Source organism: Gymnoscopelus microlampas, assembly GCF_963454915.1.
Source record: "Gymnoscopelus microlampas genome assembly, chromosome: 8".
Lineage (NCBI taxonomy): Eukaryota > Metazoa > Chordata > Actinopteri > Myctophiformes > Myctophidae > Gymnoscopelus > Gymnoscopelus microlampas.
Genome location: NC_139945.1, coordinates 30,856,525 through 30,876,867, shown reverse-complemented (window position 1 = coordinate 30,876,867; position 20,343 = coordinate 30,856,525). Strand labels below are relative to the sequence as shown.

General features: G+C 44.0%; 1 protein-coding gene across 2 annotated transcripts in view; it reads right to left on the bottom strand.

Moving 5' to 3' along the window:
* Positions 1-20,343, bottom strand: part of fat3a (FAT atypical cadherin 3a) — a 238,291-nt gene that overhangs the window by 44,009 nt on the left and 173,939 nt on the right. For both annotated transcript variants that reach the window (XM_084065060.1, XM_084065061.1), the window contains exons 9-15: positions 17,856-18,066; positions 14,988-17,716; positions 13,228-14,599; positions 8,070-8,266; positions 7,146-7,299; positions 6,403-6,636; positions 465-857 (exon numbers count right to left, since the gene is read on the bottom strand). In XM_084065060.1, coding sequence (XP_083921186.1) covers positions 465-857; positions 6,403-6,636; positions 7,146-7,299; positions 8,070-8,266; positions 13,228-14,599; positions 14,988-17,716; positions 17,856-18,066 — 5,290 coding nt within the window. The remainder of the gene's footprint in view (positions 1-464; positions 858-6,402; positions 6,637-7,145; positions 7,300-8,069; positions 8,267-13,227; positions 14,600-14,987; positions 17,717-17,855; positions 18,067-20,343) is intronic.

The window sequence follows — 20,343 nt, the reverse complement described above, 5'->3', positions numbered from 1 at the left end:
CATTTTTCGGTAGGTGTCAAAATCTCAGCCAATCAGGAGAAAGTACCCATTTTTAAGCTTAATTTGTATAGTGTTCCAGTTCCAATTTTGTCTGCTCATTTCTTAGTGTCATGTCTTCCAATTTCACTTGTTTAATCTGTATCCTGATTGAGTTCTCTGTCCTGGTTGGATAAAATTGGAAATGAAACTGAAACCGAAACGAAAATGCATTTTCTGTTTTATAAAGAGCTGGAGAGACAAGGAGACTCCTTTTACTGAACAAACACTCTATAGCAATGAGTACTATCAGAATATAGAGCTATTTAACACTTATTTTAACCAAAGCAAATCACTTACCCTACCTTTAACTTAAATGCATATGGGGGTTAGTCAATCATCTTAAGCGCGAGTCCCAGTACAGTCTTTGAATACTGCATGAAGCCAGTTAGAAGAACAACAAAATCATTAGCCCGCCCCACACTCACCAGACAGCGGGTGTATTTGGAACTTCCCATGCTCGTTGCCTGAACGGATAGTGTATGTGATCTCTGCGTTGGTCCCGATGTCTTTGCTGGCTGCGTACACCCTCAGCACCTCTGTGCCCAGTCCCACATCCTCCGGCACCGTCGCCAGTTGGTCACGACGCTCAAACACTGGAGGGTTATCGTTGATGTCCAGCACGGTGATGGTGACGTTCACAAGGGAGGAAAGGCGCAGTGGCGAGCCCTGGTCGGAGGCCCGGACTGTGATCTGATAGGCCGGCTGGACCTCGCGGTCCAGGACACGCTCCAAGGCGATGATGCCGGAGGACTTATCGATGGAGAAAGAGCCGCTGGCAGAGTCTTCCAGGGAGTAGATCACCTTGCGGCTGGGGCCGGCTGAAGAGGACAGGGAGTAGAAGGGAGCGAATAAAATATGGGCTCCGACATGTTTGTGGCATCGCGGTGGCTGAGCCACTAAGTGCGCTTACCACACTGCCACAGACCCAGCAGCAAATTCATGGGTTTTATCCACTAATGCTACTCTGTCTCTTCTGACTTCTATTGCACATTAAAAAACAGAAATGGGGTAACAAATCTTTAGAAGAGACATGGATTAAAAAACTGATTTGGGCTCAAAGATTCAAACTCAGGCCCGACATGAGACATAAAAGGTCAGGTGTAGACACTGTCAGAGTCTACAATATATCTGCAAGCGAGGCCACGCCTCATTAAACCCCAGTACCCTGACAGTTGAGTTTGTGCAAAATTACTTTTTGGTGGGAGAGAAGCTTCAGAGGCAATCACACCATCCACCTCATTACAATTCATCAAGCACTGTGCCAGAAAACTACATGATCAAAACCGGCCCGATTGATGCTGAGGGTAGATTGAAAAATCGGGAGCCTGAACCCCATGGGTTTATTTAAAGATATTTTTTGTTAGAGAAATAGGCTTTACACACAGATGGTTACTATTCTTCCACGCAGGAAGACATTCTGCAGAAGAGAAAAAGGGACACAGTGTTCACTTGGTTTCAGACAGCTGCTCGCTTTACAGAAACGCTGAAACGGCTGGTCTTTTTGAGGGACGACCACAGAGATGGGAACTGAGAAGAATCCCTGCGACTAATCAAAACACTGCCCAGTCTTCCTGTAGATACCTACAATTATGCCTAATTTATACTCTGTTGCACGATGGTGTTGCTTGCCAAAAAGAGACGATCAACAAGCTAACAATGCATCATGTTGTTAGCTTGTAGATCTGTTCTCTTTTGGCAAGTGTCACGGCCATGCGATGGAGTACAAATTAAGCATTACAGCGGCAATAATGCCAGCCATCATGTAAAAAAAAGATATATAGAGATAGGTAGATATTATAAACTGATATACAGAGAGACAGAGAGGATGCTGAGAGAGGGGAGACATATGGGGAGTGTTCCAGAGAGAGATAGAAGCGTTTAAGGATACATCTAGAGAAAGAACGTGCTTTGTTCAGAGAGAAAGCACATATGGTTTCTTTAGGTAGCACTGGCAGTAAAGCTGGAGGTTATCTCCAGTTCACCATTAACACATTTTCTGAGCCTTTGCTTTCTCTCATTCTTGCCCATATTCAAAAGGTCATTTGACTACTGAACAGTTCCCTCTTACAAACACTGTGAACTTCTACTGAACTCTCCTCGGCAGCCATATTACATCTCTCTGCACCAGCCATTTGATTTGACAAATGGGCTTTTAATTTATTTGATTCCCATTGGAAAATACATCCTGTAAAATACATACAATACTGTGTCTTGAGTTTATACTTTAATGCTTGTATTACACAGGTCACTTTTTATGACACTTTTCTTACTACTTTAAAATGTGATGACTCACTAACATCAAGCTACAGTTGTCCTGTTACACTATATTGTCTGTTGTACTGTGTGCATTGTGTGCACTGATTTTGTTATGTGTGTGAATCGAGAGCTCATCTCACAAACTACTGGACCAATCTTTTCAAATTGGCCTCATGGTGGTGCTATAGCAGTCCGCTTTATGTTTTGGCCTATACATCTTAAACTGTAGATCATACAGTCACATTTCCTTTTCCTTGGATTCCTTGCATCATGATGTGACTTCCCATTGAGGCCATGCAAATTGCCCCCTAACTAGATTTTCTGCCATTTTGCATTTTCTTCACAACACTACTACTCCTCCTACAGCTTTTGTCCAAGACTCACACAAACCGCTACACATTATTTATGGAAAAATACAATGCATCATCTGATTAACCACTAATTTGAATAACATTGTTATTGAGGGGCCTCTACACAATGCATAGCTTAAAGCGATTCCACACAGAATCACAAGGGGTGCAACACATAAAACAAATGCCACAGTTTGATGCATAAACATGAATATTTTAAGAAAATATCTTCAACAAATTAGGTACACACAATGAGCGTCAAACTGCTTTTTTATATTTAATAGTTTAGTTTATATTCAATAAATGTGTGGGAGGTGCCTATTTATTTGACAAAACTGCAATATCTAATTAACCCCAATTTGGAATCGCTTTTGACCATAGGAGGCATCAAAAATTAGAAAAGTTTAATCATATGGCGCATGCTGTAGAAAAGCTATTTTTTCCCTGCAGCTTCCTCAGTCTTGCTGAGGTGGTTACTGCTGCAACCCACAATTTACAGAGCCCTGGGTAGGCCATCTGGCCTGGCGGAGATATGTGATCCACTGAGTGCACATCTCTAGTTAACTTTGAATGTTAACCACACTGAGTGCCCACATTAAATTATTTGCGGTTGTCTGTTGACTTGCATCGGCTGGACTGATAATGAAGAGATACATTTAATCAAATTGGATAGCTTCCATGGTATACATATTGTGTGCTGCTGCTCTCTTGGGTTTTATGAATATTATCTTCATTTAATGCTTTCTGCAAAAGTTGGAGTTGGACCAAGATTAGGCTATACTCTGTTTGCTTTATGTTTTGTTTCATAACACCTATTGCCTTTTTCTCCTAAATAGTTGGAATGGTTATGAATTTGAAAGATATTTTTAGCTACCTCTACAATGCATGGTTTGCATTTGTATTGCCTGTGAGCAATGCATGACTAAACTGTAGATGTGAAATGCACCTGATTTAGAATTTAAATGAAGATTCTGAGAGCTGTAATGCCATCCATTTCACAAGTCACACCCTTAACAAACATTGATATACAGTGGTGGTGTAGTGGTGAAAATCCAAACCTGGAATTTGAATACTTGGACGGTAGCAAAGGTCTGAGCAACTAACCGAAAATATATCAAAACCATTTTTTAGAACCAATAACCAACTTAATCTTGCTCATGTAGGTTAATCGAATAATCGAGGCGTAGGTTTTTTTTTGTATATATTTTTTCAAGTTCTTATCAATGAATCGACAATGAATAATAAAATCGTCTAATAGACCACTTAACCCAGCTGTATTATACTTCATTGACAATGGTGGAGTAAAAGAATAGTGAAAAAAGCCTATCTACTCGCATCGTGACACGTTGAGAGCTTGTACATAATTTTTTTCCCCTCCCTTTTTTCTTTTTTAGCGTTCATTAATTGTAATCGGGGCAAAAGTTTAAAATAACGGTGATATTGGTTCAGCCCTAGTCTGTTGTTCTCCTTGTCCTGACCAGACGAGTAACAGCCAGTCCAAACCCCAGCCAGCCCGCACTGTGCTAGCAGACGGAGCAGGCCTTGGCACATCATACAGGGGGGCTAACAGCTAACTGGAAGCAGAGCGACGAGGTAAGCATTTTTATTATGGAACAGTTGCTGCTGATGTGCATGGTCTTGTTCTTGCTATTCTTATTTATTTCAACATAGCTGACCCTGAAGGCCATTAACCCCTTCAATCCGGGAACGCATATACAAATGTCTTCTAAAATCCTAACTTTTCTGAAAACCGTATGTCGCTATAACATCAGTGGTTCTCAAACGTTTTCATGTCAAGGACCCCCAGAATTAAAGGTATTTGGTCGCGGACCCCCATCTCAAAATATTTTGTTCCAGGGACCCCCAGAAGCAAAGATTTGAGTTACAAATGTTCGCTTTAAAATATATATATTCAAAGATTTTACGATTTTTCAAAAATAGCAGATCTACAAGCTCATATAGAGCTTGTATATCTGCTGTTTTTGAATAGCCAAAGTATAAAATATGCATAAAGTGGTTACACAGATGCGTTCCCGGATTGAATGGGTTAAAGTTCCATAATCAAAACTAGACAGTCTGTTCTTTGGCCTCATGATGACTACTTAAATGCTAATTCCATACAGCTGATTAACAGCTGAAAACAGCAGTGGCTCCGCGCATCAGGGCAGTCTGTTTGTTGTCTGTGTATTTTCGGCAATAGGTGGACCACACACAAGAGGTCGGGAGATTGAGTCAAACAATGAATTGGCACATCACCATGCCATCACCAGTAGTCAGTCAATGGGAGAAAGGACATGGGATGGTAGCATTTTCCAAATAGATACCACTGTGATACCCGCTATTGGTGCATTTATATAGCGCTTTTATCCAAAGCGCTTTACATAGATTGTGCATTACATTCACCCGTTCACACACAGATGGCGGAGGAAACCATGCAAGGCACCAACCTGCTCATCAGGAGCAATTAGGGGATCAGTGTCCTGCTCAAGGACACTTCGACACTAACTCTGGGGGAGCCCGGGATCAAACTGGGAACCTCGCCGTTGCCATCCGGCCGCTCTACCGGCCACTCTAGCGACACACACTCCGTTGTACTGATGGATAGACCATGACCGCCATACATCTTTTTCTTTTTCACAGCTTACAGAACCATTCTTTTCACTACATCGCTTATCTATAACTATCTACCCAATCCATCCATAGCTCCATATCTATAACTATCTACCCATCCATAGCTCCATATCTATAACTATCTACCCATCCATATCTCCATATCTATAACTATCTACCCATCCATATCTCCATATCTATAACTATCTACCCATCCAAATCTCCATATCTATAACTATCTACGCATCCATATCTCCATATATAAATAACTATCTACCGATCCATATCTCCATATCTATAACTATCTACCTATCGATCAATTATTCCGTCTTCCGTCTGAAACCGTTTGTGTCCGTTCTCTTTCTCTCTAGGAATGAGGTAGGAAGTTGTTGTTGAATTATTTTTAACAATGTTTTTTGAATATTAATGTTATATTATCATTAACACATTTACCGCCAATTCCGAGCTATCTCGGGATATCAAATCCACCCGTTACTCGCCTATCCCGAGTTATCTCGGGATTGGCTTTTTATGTGGTTTAATAACAATCACGGTAAATTTCGGTACCATCCTTGTTTTTTTTCTCTTCCCATGACACTTTCGACACATCCTGTGAGAAAATGTCCGACCGTTTCCGGTTCGGTTTTTATCTTGAAAAAACTGAACGAACAGTTATCCTCTTTCTGTTTACAAACAATCTGATAGCTGATCGGATGCTAAGCTAATCTAAGATGGCCGGTGGGGAGGGGCGGAAATCACGTCACAGCCAAACGGATATGACGTTTGCAGCCTGTTTGAGCCGCTGAAATCACAGAAGAAGAAGAAGAAAGCGAAACTAAACCCTATGAGGGCTCGTACGTCCGTCGTGTTTGTTTATAAACACCATCCGATCGCGGATTTTAATGGATATACATTTTTTGTGACCGGTTCAAAAGGCTATGAAACTCAAATGTCTGGCAGTGGGTGAGTACATTATGAATAAACTATAGCGGTGAATGTGTTAAAGCTGTTAACTGTAAACAGTAAGTTGCCAATTAGTTGGGGGCCCACTTGCGATATCCTCACGGGCCCACAGGTTGAGAACCACTGCAACAGACACACAAAGTGACAGACATGAGAAAAAAAGAGAGGCAGGTGGTCTTCTCACCTTCGTCAGGGTCTATGGCCTGGATGCGTGTGAGCAGAGCTTTGGTGGCCGTGTCCTCGTAGACGCTGGCGGCGTAGTGGGGCAGTAGGAAAACGGGGGCGTTGTCATTCACGTCCATCAGCGTGACTTGCACGTCGGCGCGACAAAACAGACCGCCGCCGTCCGTCGCCCGGGCGACGAGCCGGTAGGCGGGGTTCTTCTCTCGGTCCAGAGCCACGGCTGTCTTGACCTCGCCTGTGGAGGGGGAAGTTGAGGCAGGTTGGATAACACACACACACACACACGCACATAAATATGGAACCAAACGTTTGCACACGTAGGGTAACAACAGCTAAGCTAGAAAAAAATCTCCATTGCTAAATAAGGGTACAACAGTTAATCAAACTAGTCAATTTAGTCGATTATAAAAGTCGATAATCTATAATTTAATGAAATTATCGATTCATAATCAATCACTATGTTTTGGACAAAAAGTAGCTGATATACAAGCTCACAATGTGGCATGAGGCCTTGTGAGCTAGTAGATATATATACTTTTTTTGTACATATATTTTGTCATGCTATTCGATTATTCAAACAATTATAATTGATAATCGATAGAACAATCGCTAAGAAAATAATCGATAGTTACAGCCCTATTACTTATTGAACGGTATAAAACTAGTATGTATTTGGTTGATGCTTGGTGGTATTGTCTCTTTAGTACTCTATTATCTATATCATAGACAAACCACCATCCATACCAGTGTCCAGGTCAATGCTGAAGTCCTCAGAGCCAGGGCCATTTAAGGTGTACTGGATCCAGGAACTGACCCCTACGTCGGCATCTGTGGCCCCCACATTTAGCACCACTCTGTCCACCGGAATGTCTTCAGGTATGGAGGCAGTGTAAAGGGTCTGTACGTACACACACACACACACACACACACACACACACACACACACACACACACACACACACACACACACACACACACACACACACACACACACACACACACACACACACACACACACACACACACACACACACACACACACACACACACACACGTAATGTTGCTGAGAGAAGAGATAAGCAATGTAGAGCATGCATGTCCAGTTGTCCACTCTGGTGATCAGGTGGAGGACAAACACAAAATCAGCATAAAAATAAAACCGCACAGGCGTACACTGTTGTTTATTGCGAACGCGGAAGGAGGCCACCCAAGTGGAGCCTACTATGTAACTCGGCTCGGCTTGTGTGTGTCTCTGTGTGCAGTATGTGTGCAGCCGCGCCCCCATATGACTCACGCTCTCATTGGCTCGCGCCCCCATGTGACACAAAACTCTGTGACTGAAATATAGCAGCTGCACTACCTGTGTGCAGCCGCCAGAGTGCGCCAGAGTTCACTACTACAGTGTGGCTGAAATATAGAACTGCGTTCGCTTTCAGCGTTTGCGCGTCTTACTTGTTTATGTTAGTTTATTGCACACATTGTGTGCAATAAACTAACATTGTGATGCTATTACAATGTTTTTTTGTGTATATGCATCCACCCACAAACTGATAGACATCACTGGAAAGACGGTGCTATAGCATGACTGGATGTTGCTTCATGTCACCACGGTTGTTTCTGTCCTGGTGTTGTGTTGAATAAATGCGTGTGAAGCAATTCCTGTCTCACCTGGTCGCAGATGGGACTGTTGTCATTTGTGTCGGTCACGATAACCTCTATCGTTGCACGGGTAACGAACAGGCCATCGCTGGCGGTCACGTTGAGAACATAGAGGTCACGCTCCTCGCGGTCCAGGGGTCCCTTCACGTACATCTTCCATTCACCCTGCACCAGGCCGAGGGCAAACACGCCCCGACGGTTCCCACCTGTCATGCACGCACGCACACACACAGACACACACACACACACACACACACACACACACACACACACACACACACACACACACACACACACACACACACACACACACACACACACACACACACACACACACACACACACACACACACACACACACACACACACACACACACACACACACACACACAGCGTGAAGAGAGAGAATGTCAAAAGGGCCAGATACACAGATTAGACACACAGTCATATACTGTAGCTCTACTTACTGGCATAATATGCAGCACAGACAGTTCAAACGTGAGGAATGAGTTGAAAAATGCATGCTCAAACAGGGCAGCCCAGGTGGCCTTATTTTCTGGTGTAGGGACCACAAATCAGGGCTTGTGCAGGTTTGCCAAAGTACATTTTCTTCACATGTCAAACACCATTATCCATATAAACCCTGCATGTCATAATATGGTTGGCAAAAATAGGCAAACATTCTGCGAAAATAACAGATCTACAAGCTCACAACGTGTCATAACTTGATGTGTTACCTGCACTGGTAATAAATAAATGGAAGTATTTTCATATTATTTTCGTATTTCATAAACTTATTTTCATAGTAACACATTTGAAGTAAAGCAGACATAACGCAATAACATGCACACCTAAAATAACGCGTAAACATTTACATACATCACCCCTTCAGCATGTACTGCACTGTATGTGCCAACGGTTACCCAGCAATTCTATTCTTTTGACCCACTGTATACAAATTAAAGACTGGAAGTGGGGAGTAGGGGGAGAGAGAGAGAGAGAGAGAGAGAGAGAGAGAGACAGAGAGAGAGAGAGAGAGAGAGAGAGACAGAGAGAGAGAGAGAGAGAGAGAGAGAGAGAGAGAGAGAGAGAGAGAGAGAGAGAGAGAGAGAGAGAGAGACAGACGACAGACAGACAGACAGACAGACAGACAGACAGACAGACAGACAGACAGACAGACAGACAGAGAGGGAGGGACAGAGAGGGAGGGAAAGAGAGAGAGAGACAGAGAGACAGAGAGACAGAGAGACAGAGAGACAGAGAGACAGAGAGACAGAGCTGGGGGGAGAAAGCATAGAGACAGACAGCACACGGCGATGCTGACACAGAGAGCTGCTTCAGCATTGCTGTATAACAGCAGTGCTGTGCCTGCCTGGCGGGATCGACGGTTCTCCTTACATCATATTTCCTTTCCTTAACTGCAACGTATATCTAGCACTCTAGCTGGTTAGGAGCTCTCACAGTACAATTTATGTTAAGTCCAGATACCCTGAGTAAGTGTGTGTGTGTGTGTGTGTGTGTGTGTGTGTGTGTGTGTGTGCGTGCGTGCGTGCGTGCGTGCGTGCGTGCGTGCGTGCGTGCGTGCGTGCGTGCGTGCGTGCGTGCGTGCACAGCCTTTGTGCCCCTCACGCTGAGGCTTGAATCAACCTTCTATTCAGAATTGATCCCCTCTACATCAAGTCTTCATCAGTAACCTCTTCACCACTCTGATGAACTGGCCGTGCTGAGACTATAGGCTATGATTACTCACTCACTGTTGCACACACTTTATAGTTAACACATGGGACATTGTTCACCTGCCAAAAAGGAGACTAATAACACACATGCACACTAACACACAAACACACCTAGACAGAGGTACTTAGAGGCAATGATAAGTATGAGAGAAAGAGAGAGGGGGGGGTACTCTACAGTAGATGAAGTTGAATGAGCTCTAACGAGTGTCTATTGAGTTAGCAATTGAGCATGGTCAGGCTCAGTGCATTGAGTTCGCTCCACCGCTAATCACCCGCTCTTCATTATCATCATAGAACTGCCACATCTATGGATTAGCAATAGGCAATCACCTCCTTTGCCTCACTTCAGTGGTCTGAACACCATCTTTGATTGAACAAAGAAACGGAGGACTTCAGATATTGCTGCTTTTACTGCCATCATGCTAGATAATAATGGCCGAGTCATTACGTTTCAGGCCATTTACATTATTGCAGGTCGTCACTTTCTGTAACAACAAAAGCAACCACAGATTAGAATAGGCCCTCACATAGTCGATCACCATCCAATAATGAAGGAGGAGGAGGAGAAGCGCAGACCCAGAACGCTCAGACAATGTTTCTATTATCCTTCGTAGTAGTTACTATTGAGAAGAACCAATGTAAGAATGAGGATAACCAGTGGTAGACGAAGGTTTTTATTTTTCCCCCTATATTTTCGAGTAGCCAAATATTTGGAACCCTTTTTTCCTGACTGTCGTTATGCCAATTTGAGCCCCCAAATTATGTTCATCTCCTGTAGATGGAAGGCCAAGCCGACTTGACCCCTGCACCACCCGAACACCCAGAGGAAGGTTGTTGATTGGTTTCTCTATTCGTCACTCTTCTCAGTATGGTGTGGAAGCTGCCAAGAGCCTGGCTAGTCTGTATCTGTGTATGTGACAACAAACCAGATTGGTAGCCAACAGGTTTGATGCCATTACTGTTTTGTACCAGTCTCACAGTGCAATACGGTAAAACAGTCAACATCCCCTTCTGCCATTTTGGATAGAGAGGCATACTGTAGTTGGACTAAACACTGGGTGTGGATTTCACTGTGGGGCGGACTGGACTGCTGTGGGCCAGTCAAGGAGTGAATATTTGTGTGATGACTGTAACTAGTAACTCATTTATTTACCTACTGAGAGAACAATGTTGGTGCAAGAGATTATAAAAAGAAGTTTCACGTTTACTTGACCAGGCATTTCCTACACTGTTATGGCCTTCATGACTAAAAGTGGTTCTGTTTCCAACTCTCCTCATGGCAACATGAGCTGTGATTGGTCTACTTTTGAGGTGACAGACATAGATTCTGTATATGCACGCACACGCACGCGGACACACACACGCACGCACGCATGCATGCAAAAGCACACACACACACACACACACACTAGGGGTGGGACGATATATCGATATCGCTACATATCGCGATACTTTCTCCCGCGATAAATAATCGATATACTGCCGAAAAAAATATATTACATTTTTTTAACGTTTGTGATACGTTGTTTTTCCGACTCTGTACTTGTGTAATGATGATTTTGAACTGTTTGGTGCTATTTTATGAGTTTATGAATTGAATACAAGGACTATTGTGATATATCGTTGGTGAAATATGCAATATATCGTGATATCGCAATATATAGAATATCGTGATATTATTGTTATCGAGGGCCTAATATCGCCACAGATATCGTATCGTGAGATACCCATATCGTCCCACCCCTAACACACACGCACGCACAAAACACATGTGTGCAAACTGCACGCACATAGAAACACCGTCATCGGGTCTTTGATACACAGTAAATTCTTCATTGTTCATTTAGCCATTATAAAGCCAAGACTAGTTAAATTAACACTCTGGATTTTACACTGCAGTTGCCCGGAGCAGATGAAGCCTCTGAAGTGATATCCCAAATGGTTGGCTTCCATCAAGGTGTGAAAATCTAGCCTGGACTTTTAATAGAAGTGATGATATCTTGTAAACAGTGCAGCTTTGGCGGAGAGATTACATCCAAACAACCCTGCACCCAAATAAAATAAAACAACAACAATAACACGGCAGAAATTGAGCTGCTGTCTCCAAACTTTTAAATCAAATAAAATATCTTTCCTTTCACTGCACAATGTCTGCATCTCGCGTTACGCCAAGCTTATCATTTGACAGCAGAACATTTTTCTGTCCCACGTCCCATCTTGGTTTGCTGCTTTTCCCTTTTATACGTTATAAGTCAAATCGTTTTTTTCAGAGAGGTTGAAAGGTCACGTTTCTCCATTTCTGACATGCCCTCTCTGGTGTCACGCGGTTCATTCACGCACATGTGCTTCGGTCACGTACGTCCATCTTTCATTTTCTGACTCACACTGCAGAGCCTCCTCCTCATTTCTCTTTCGCTGTCATCTATAAGGTCACACATCACTCATGCGTCTTTCATTCCCTCCATCTGTCTGGCTGCTGCTCATTAGATTGCCATTCAGAGGAGGATTTCCTGCCTATTAAAAGTCTGTCATTAGTTCTCTATCCCCCATCGGCATGATGTCTTTCGCCTCTCAGGGCGTCCCTGCTTCATTATTACCTCCTCGCTTGTCAATTAGCGGAGAACAAATCAGCAAAGTCAGGCCTTTGATCAGCATCCTTGTTATTAACACATCCTCAGTTTTCATGCAGCTTCCTTCTCTACTTTCTCCCACCTTTGATATCCTTGTTTTTCTGGGGAAAAAAAGATTATGTAACCATACCAAACATTTCACCCCTCCCTGCAATTAGAGAGCATTATAAGTATAAGTACTCACATCTACTTGACTCTGTTAGTCCACATTTTTATTTATTCTGATGACAAGCCTGCCTCATGAGAAAACATCCAATAGGTTGAAGGAGGAATACGGTAAGTCAGAGTCCTTAGCGCATACCAGACAGCTTTCATTGAACATGGTACAGTAGGAGAGAATTTAAACTGTTTACTCTAATTCTATATACTCCTTCTTTGGCCCTCAGCAATCCACAATTCTGTGGGCAAATGTCAGGGGGTGTTGCACACTCATATCTGGCAGAGCTCGGATCAACAAGACTGAAATGATTATTGCATATGCTTGCAGATTAATCAGGTCTGGGTCACTGGTGTGCACACATTCCTGGGAACCCTCCACAGAAAATGAATGACTTATATATTGTATTGCATCTGTAATATTGTGTTATGACCCCCCACAACACACACACGCCAATGTTTATTTATAGTTGGAGATGAGCCAGGCAGCATACTGATGGGTCCTGATGAATATGAGTAAATTATCAAGAATATAGACAGAGCAAGGGCCAGACGCACAGAGGCTGATGATGTCAGGAACATGGTGCATAAAGATAGTTAGGCAAGCTGGAACAGACAAGTTATTAAATATTATTAAAAACTCACCGGTGATGTGGTAGCTGACTTGTCGGTTGGCGGCAGAGCTGTCATCATCTCTTGTGTTGAGAACGGCCACCACTTCACCAGGCGGGTCGCTCTCCCGCACCGAGCCACGGTATCGCTCTTCTAGGAACCTTGGGGGGTTATCGTTTACGTCCGACACAGCCACTGTCACCGTGGTGGTGGACGAAAGCGGTAGGCTTTCCCCGAGGTCCGAGGCCACCACAGTGAACGTGTAGGAGGGGTCGGTCTCATGATCCAGCTCCTTCAGTGTGGAGATCCAGCCGGTGTTGCTGTCGATGCCAAACGTCCCCACCGATCTGTCCGTCTCCCCACCGGGCTGAGTTGACGAGCCAAGAGAGTACGTAACCTGCCCATTGGCCCCGGAGTCTGGATCCAACGCATGGACCTGAATGATTCTGGTCCCGACAGACATCCCTTCCATGACTGTGGCCTCATAAGAGTTGGACTCAAAGGCAGGTTTGTTGTCATTCAGATCGAGGACCTTCAGCTCAACATCGACGGTGGTGACAGAATCTAACTTGGCTTGTTGAACAGTGGCGGTGACTTTGAAGTGGAACGACTTGAGGACCTCGTGGTCCAACGGCTTATCCAGTTTGATGACACCTGTATCCTTTTCCACCACCAAGACCCCATCCTGGTTGTTTTCTCCTGTCTCTCCATTGACCAGGGCGAAGGTGGCTGGGAGTGAGGCATAGCCGGGAGGAGTGTTGAGGCGCACTGTCCCTACAGCTGCACCTATGGGCGTGTCCTCTGGCATGCTAAAGGAGTACTGGGATTGGCTGAAGGAAGGGATGAGGGCATCTGGAGACAGAACATGAATGTACACGGACACCAGAGAATGTCTGACGGGAATTCCGCCATCCACTGCTTTCACAAAAAACGACAAGACAGAGTTTCTTAAGTGGCTAAAGCTGCCTTTGGTCACCATCCAGCCATTGTCAGGGTCTATCTCCAGAATGTCCACAACAGGGACATGTGCCTCACTGTAAAGAGAGTATGTCACTTTGGCGTTGGCACCATCATCAGGATCATAAGCCTGGATCTGGGTCACCAAAAACCCTTTGGCAACATCCGATTTTACAGAGGCCCGATATTCCGTAGCATGGAAGCGAGGCACGTTATCATTATCATCCAACAGATTGACTTGTACTGTGCAGTAAGAGGCACGCCCCCCTGCATCCTGGGCTGCCACTGTCAAAATGATGTCCTTATTTGCTGGGTCCTCACGGTCCAGCTTTTCTACGGTGGTGATCTGACCATTTGCATCAATGCTGAACTGGTCTTTGCCCATGTCATTAATGAAAGAGTAGGTCATCTGGCCAAACACTCCAGGATCTGCATCATTGGCCCTTACCTAAAAGGGACGGATAAACATAGAAAGTCATACTATGCCAGAACTTATCACTTATACCCTGTAGTCTTCTTAATAAAATGAGTTACAACTGTATTTGGACCGCTTTTCAAATCTCTTCGCTAAAAATAGCCGATCTGCAAGCTTGTCGTGTTGGGTCGTGTTTATAAGCTTGTAGAGCTGCTATTTTTGACGGACATTCCCCCCATAATACGGATGCTGGGGTTCAAGTGGTTAATAGCTTAGCAATGTCTTTACCAGCTGTTGTATTTGAGAAAGAGGAGCACTTAATTATTCAGATAAATATTACTAAAGCTATGTATTAGTTACTAGACTAAAAAAGAAAAAAAATATTTCATGATTTCAATAATCTCTAAAAAAAAGTCCTCACCTGTATAACCTTGGTACCGACAGCAGCATTCTCTCGAACCTCAGCTTCATATGTGCTCAGTGCAAAAACTGGGCTGTACAGGTTGGCCCCCAGCACCTTAACATGGACCTGTGCTGTGCTGGTGAAAACCCCATCAGACACTGAAACATTCAGACTGTAGACAGGGTCCATCCTTTGTTTACGATGTCCAGATAGAGTTATGATACCTGTCTTTGTGTCCATCACAAAGTTCATCCTCTCATTCCCTGACAAGATGTTATACTCCAGCTTGTCAAAATCGGAGCTGTCAGCATCTGAAGCCTGGACACATGTCACAAAATGACCCCTGGGGGCTAGCTCGCTCACGTATGCCTCATAGAGCAGCTGGTTGAATATAGGAGGATTGTCATTCATGTCATTCACCATAATCACTACAGATATTTCGCTACTCAAAGGTGGGAAACCATTATCTGTCGCCCTGACGGTGAAGTCGTAGCTCTGCACCAGCTCATGGTCTAACATGCGTGCTGTCAGGATTAAACCACTGCTGCTATCAATGTGGAAATGGTCGGTGCTGTTGTAAACATTAGAGAAAATTTGGTAGCGGACAATGCTGTTCTTTACTGAGTCTGCATCTGTGGCAATCACTTGGATCGCTGGAGTTCCAATCATTGCTGTTTCAGACAACACTGCCCTGTATGACATTTTCTCAAATATGGGAGAGTTGTCGTTGACATCCAGGATGATCACATCTACATCCACCTCAGCACGTGCACCAGTCAGATAGTCAGTGGCTCTGACCGTCAGGTGGTAAGAGGGTGTTACTTCATAGTCTAAAGAATGGATAACACTTATGACCCCAGTGTCAAAGCCAATGTCAAACTGGAGTGACGGATCTCCATCAACAATGGTATAGATAATGCTTTGGCCTTCAGGACTTGTGGCATTTATCCCAAGGATGGGTGTGTGCACTCCTACATCCTCATTAACAGAAACAGAATAGAATGTTTTGTCAAAGACAGGCATAGCTTTGTTAACTACAGTGATTGGGAATTCCACAGTAGTAGAAAGAGGAGGGTAACCACCATCTCTAGCATATATCACCATCTGGTATTCCATATTGGATAAGTCAGACTCAAAAGCCTTCTTGAGACTGAGACTGCCTATTTGCCGGTCAATTTCAAAATGACCATGGTCATCCTTCAGATAGTAAGAAACCTCTCCATTGATGCCCTTGTCACGGTCCACAGCCATCACTTGGAAAATGTGCGATCCTGGCTCAGCCTCCACTTGTACAGCCGCATAATAAGGAAGTCCAACGAACACAGGGGAATTGTCATTGATGTCTTCCACTTGGACCCTAACCATAACTCTGGCCACTCGCAAACGGTCATGCTCCCTACCAGCCTCAACCACCAGCTCGTAGAATTCCTGTTCTTCCCGGTCAAAGGGAATTCCTGTGGTTTGAATAACACCGGACGTTGGCCGGATACGGAATCGCGTGCCTGCGTTCAACAAAGCGTACTTCAGTGGTTCGTTGAGACGGTTCCCTACAGCATTGACCACAGCTACTTTGGTCATGTTTGTCACATTCTCTTTGATGGATGAGGAGTAAAGACTGTGAGCAAAGCTTAGACCAGAGTCTAGAGCTTCCCGGACAAGGACAGTGACCAATGTTGTGATAGAGAACTTCCCATCTGAGACTTTGACATTGAAGCGGAAACGCTCCTTGGAGAAGTTGTTGTTCTTGACCGTTATGACACCACTTGAGGAGTCAATGGCAAAGTGCTCCAGAGTTCCATCTGCCAGGGAGTAGGTTAGCTCCGTAGGGACATTCCTATCAGGGTCTGTCGCTGAAATCTGCAGAGCTTCAACTCCAACATAAGTGGGCAGAAGCAGTACTGTTTCATAGGCATCCTGGGTAAAGCGGGGTGGGGAATCATTGGTGTCAATCACTTGTATAGTGACCTCAGTTGGACTGTCCGCCGTCAACTGTGGCCGACCATTGTCCCTCACATGAACATGGAAATGGAAGCTAGAGAAGGTCTCATGGTCTAGATTAGCAATAGTCCTGATAGAGCCAGTGCCAGAATCAACAGTGAAGAACATCTTAGCTGTATCCTCAACAATTTGGTACACCAGAAGAGCATTTTGGTTGCGGTCAGCATCAATGGCCTTGATTACCAGTGGTGAGTTGTCTGAGTCTAGGACCACACTGTTGACTGGTGCAGCCTCGCTTATACTCCCATGATAGCGAAGCTGCTGAAAAACGGGTGGATTGTCGTTCTCATCCACTACCTGTATAAGCAGGGTGGCATTAGAGGCCATACCAGCCATGTTGGTGGCCTGGACTGTCAGTGTGTAAGATGTTGTGGTTTCATAGTCGAGGGGCTTTTGGGTGGTGATCACGCCGCTGTACTGGTTTATCCGGAAGGCTCGATCATTGTTGCCTTGCTTGATGTCATACGTCAGGGTTGACTGGCCAACTGCACTCATTGTGGTGACAGAGGTGCCCACTGCCACGTTCTCAGTAATCTCGGCCTGGTACTCGGGCTGGGGGAACTTTGGGCCGGCATTATCAGAGAGCGTGATGGCAATGCGCACTATGGTGGTGGTCGACAGAGGAGGGGAACCATTGTCTGTGACTCTGACAGTGAGAACATAATGGCCAATGGTGGACAGGTCCAGGTCGCGGGCAACAGATATGGTGCCCAACACTGGCTCGATACGGAACGTGCTCCCAGTGTTTCCTTTGCGAAAATAAAAACAGAACAAAAAACTTAACTTAACTTGTAATGGCAATGGATTTGCATGTGAACATTTGTGCATAAAAGGACAAAAAGTAGACAACATGTAGTGCATCTGTTTTTTCCGAGGTGCTTTGCTTACCTCCTTCAATGGAGTAGATTAGCTCTGCATTCTCGCCTTTGTCTTTGTCTAGCGCTGTGACTTGGACCACAGCTGATCCAACTGCGGCCGACTCATAGACGGAGCCCTCGTGCAGTGCACTGGTAAAGATGGGGACATGATCGTTCACGTCCTCTACCTCAACCAACACCCGAGCCAAGTTTCTCCTGTATGGGAACTCTTGGTCCTTAACCTGTGGAAGAAATATAATCCAAGTTAATACAGTGGGCATAGGAGCCTGTGTTCACTTTTAGCACTTCTCCACATCTCCCGTACGGTACGGTACAGAACGGCAAGCATTTGATCTGAGTCTTTGATCTTGAGAGAGAGAGAGAGAGAGGAGAGAAGAGACTCAAAAAACAATGAAGAGATAAATAAATGTACGAGGGCAATGCTAAAGAGCAACAAGGTTAGATTTGTTATTTGCCGTTATTTGGCTAAGCCATTGCAGCTATTTGGGCTTCACCCAGCTTCACCCATGCAGCATGGTGCCAACCACAGAGCGGTATCTAACATAGGTCAGGGTACGGTGGTCCAGTGCGGGTCAGTTGGTAGTCGAGAGAGTGAAAAAAGGGTGCCATGCCCTAATGTATCACACCATGCAGGTGATGTGGAGAAGTACGATTTTGACTCTTGGTTATGTACAGTATGTATGTACTGTACTGTAAGTAGAATACATTTGAAATTCAGCTTCAGCCAATGTTTGTTTTCACACTCTAAAAGACAAGAGATGGATAAACAAACTTGAAAGTATGAGCCAAAGATTAAAAAAAAAAGAAAAGAAAAGAAAAGAGGAAAAAAAAAAGTGTGGGGGGGATATGGGAAACAATTTCACTCAGGCTCGGTGATATATTTAATCTTTAAGTTAGTGCTTCCAATGAAATAGAATTGAAGTGTCACATTATGACTGCTATAGGCCCCATGGGTACAAGTAATCCCAACACTGGAGGAGAAGATGAGAATTACTGGGTTAATGAGATAGATATTTATGCCCTGACTCTCAAAAACAACTCAATGGGATCAGAGGCAAACCTCCATTTCATGATAGGCGCCACACACAGGGAGAATAAATAGGTTAGTATTAGCATCCAAATTAGCACTCAGCTCTGCATTATGAAATGCTATCTCAATATTAAACAGAGCCAGTGCAGCCTAAATAAGACAATAAAACATCACAAGCAACAGAATCTTTGTTTTCAATTTTTTATTTGATTTATTTTATTTTATTATTCGTTTCACTCTAATGGATTTTAATATATTTAGGTCTCTTGGTTCATTACAGAAGCAAAGACTTCTCAACAAAGGCTTCTCAGCATTATACATGATCTTTATCAGGGAATCCGTTACCGTTGACCCTATAACAGCTGTACAGTATGTGCAGCATGTTTGCGTTGCCTGTCCTTTCATTTCCTGTGTGTACACTGCAATTATGAGATAGCAATCACACTGAAGCCTGTAAGTCTATACAGTTCAGCAGATGCACAGCAAGCACAAGCAAGCATGCAAACTGTGTGCACTCTGTGGCCCAGCCCGCACCCCGTCATATTGCACAATGCAGAAGATTACAGATACTATCAGGTTTCTGCCAAGCCAGATTACACTAAATGTAAACGGTGCACCTGGGAAACGAAAACATATCCCTTATTGTAGGAAAGTGTCACACATGCTTCCCTTCCCTCCTTATCGCCATCAAAATGACACATTTAAAGATGACTACTGCACATTAAATTAAAGTATTTATTTTTCTACTGTATATCCACTGAGCATTTCAGGGCAGAAAATACCTCATGAGGGTCTACTCATAAGGCATCACATATTCACACCCACACGTACAGTATGTACATAAATCATTGTCAGTACACGTGACATGTACAGAGTGAAATGTAATTACACTCTGTACTAAGGCACGCTTAACATACTCCTGTAGCATTGAATAACTTCATACACTCAATGAAAGCTGAATGTGAAATTGGAAGCATACGCCTGTTTTCACTTCTCTGCTCTCGCTCCACATTTCTCCTCATTTACCCACCAGTTTTTTGGCAGCTTTTGTAGAAAATCATTCCACTTCCTCTGATGAGGAGTACATGCTGGGTTGGTGCTCTGTGTAATTAGCTTAATTGCTTAATGATGAGCTCAGGTACAATAAGAGCGCAGACAAGATTATAGCCTCGGGCTCTTCGACTACACGAGCCCTGAAGTGCTGGAATACATTTCTCCAGAATGACTATGTTCTCCTTTGCCAATTAGAATGAGTTTAATTTATGCTCAGAGAAGTGCCATTTCTGAGACCGCACCTAACATTAATAATCAATCTCCTTAATGAAACATCCTTGACCATCGACGATGGTAAATTAAAGATCTTCACTGTTCTGACCTGACCTCTGCTTTTCCTGCTCTGTGGCTTTGTTTATGCTCTTTGTTTTTTATTTGCCAGGAACATTTACTGTATATGCACTACCTATAACTG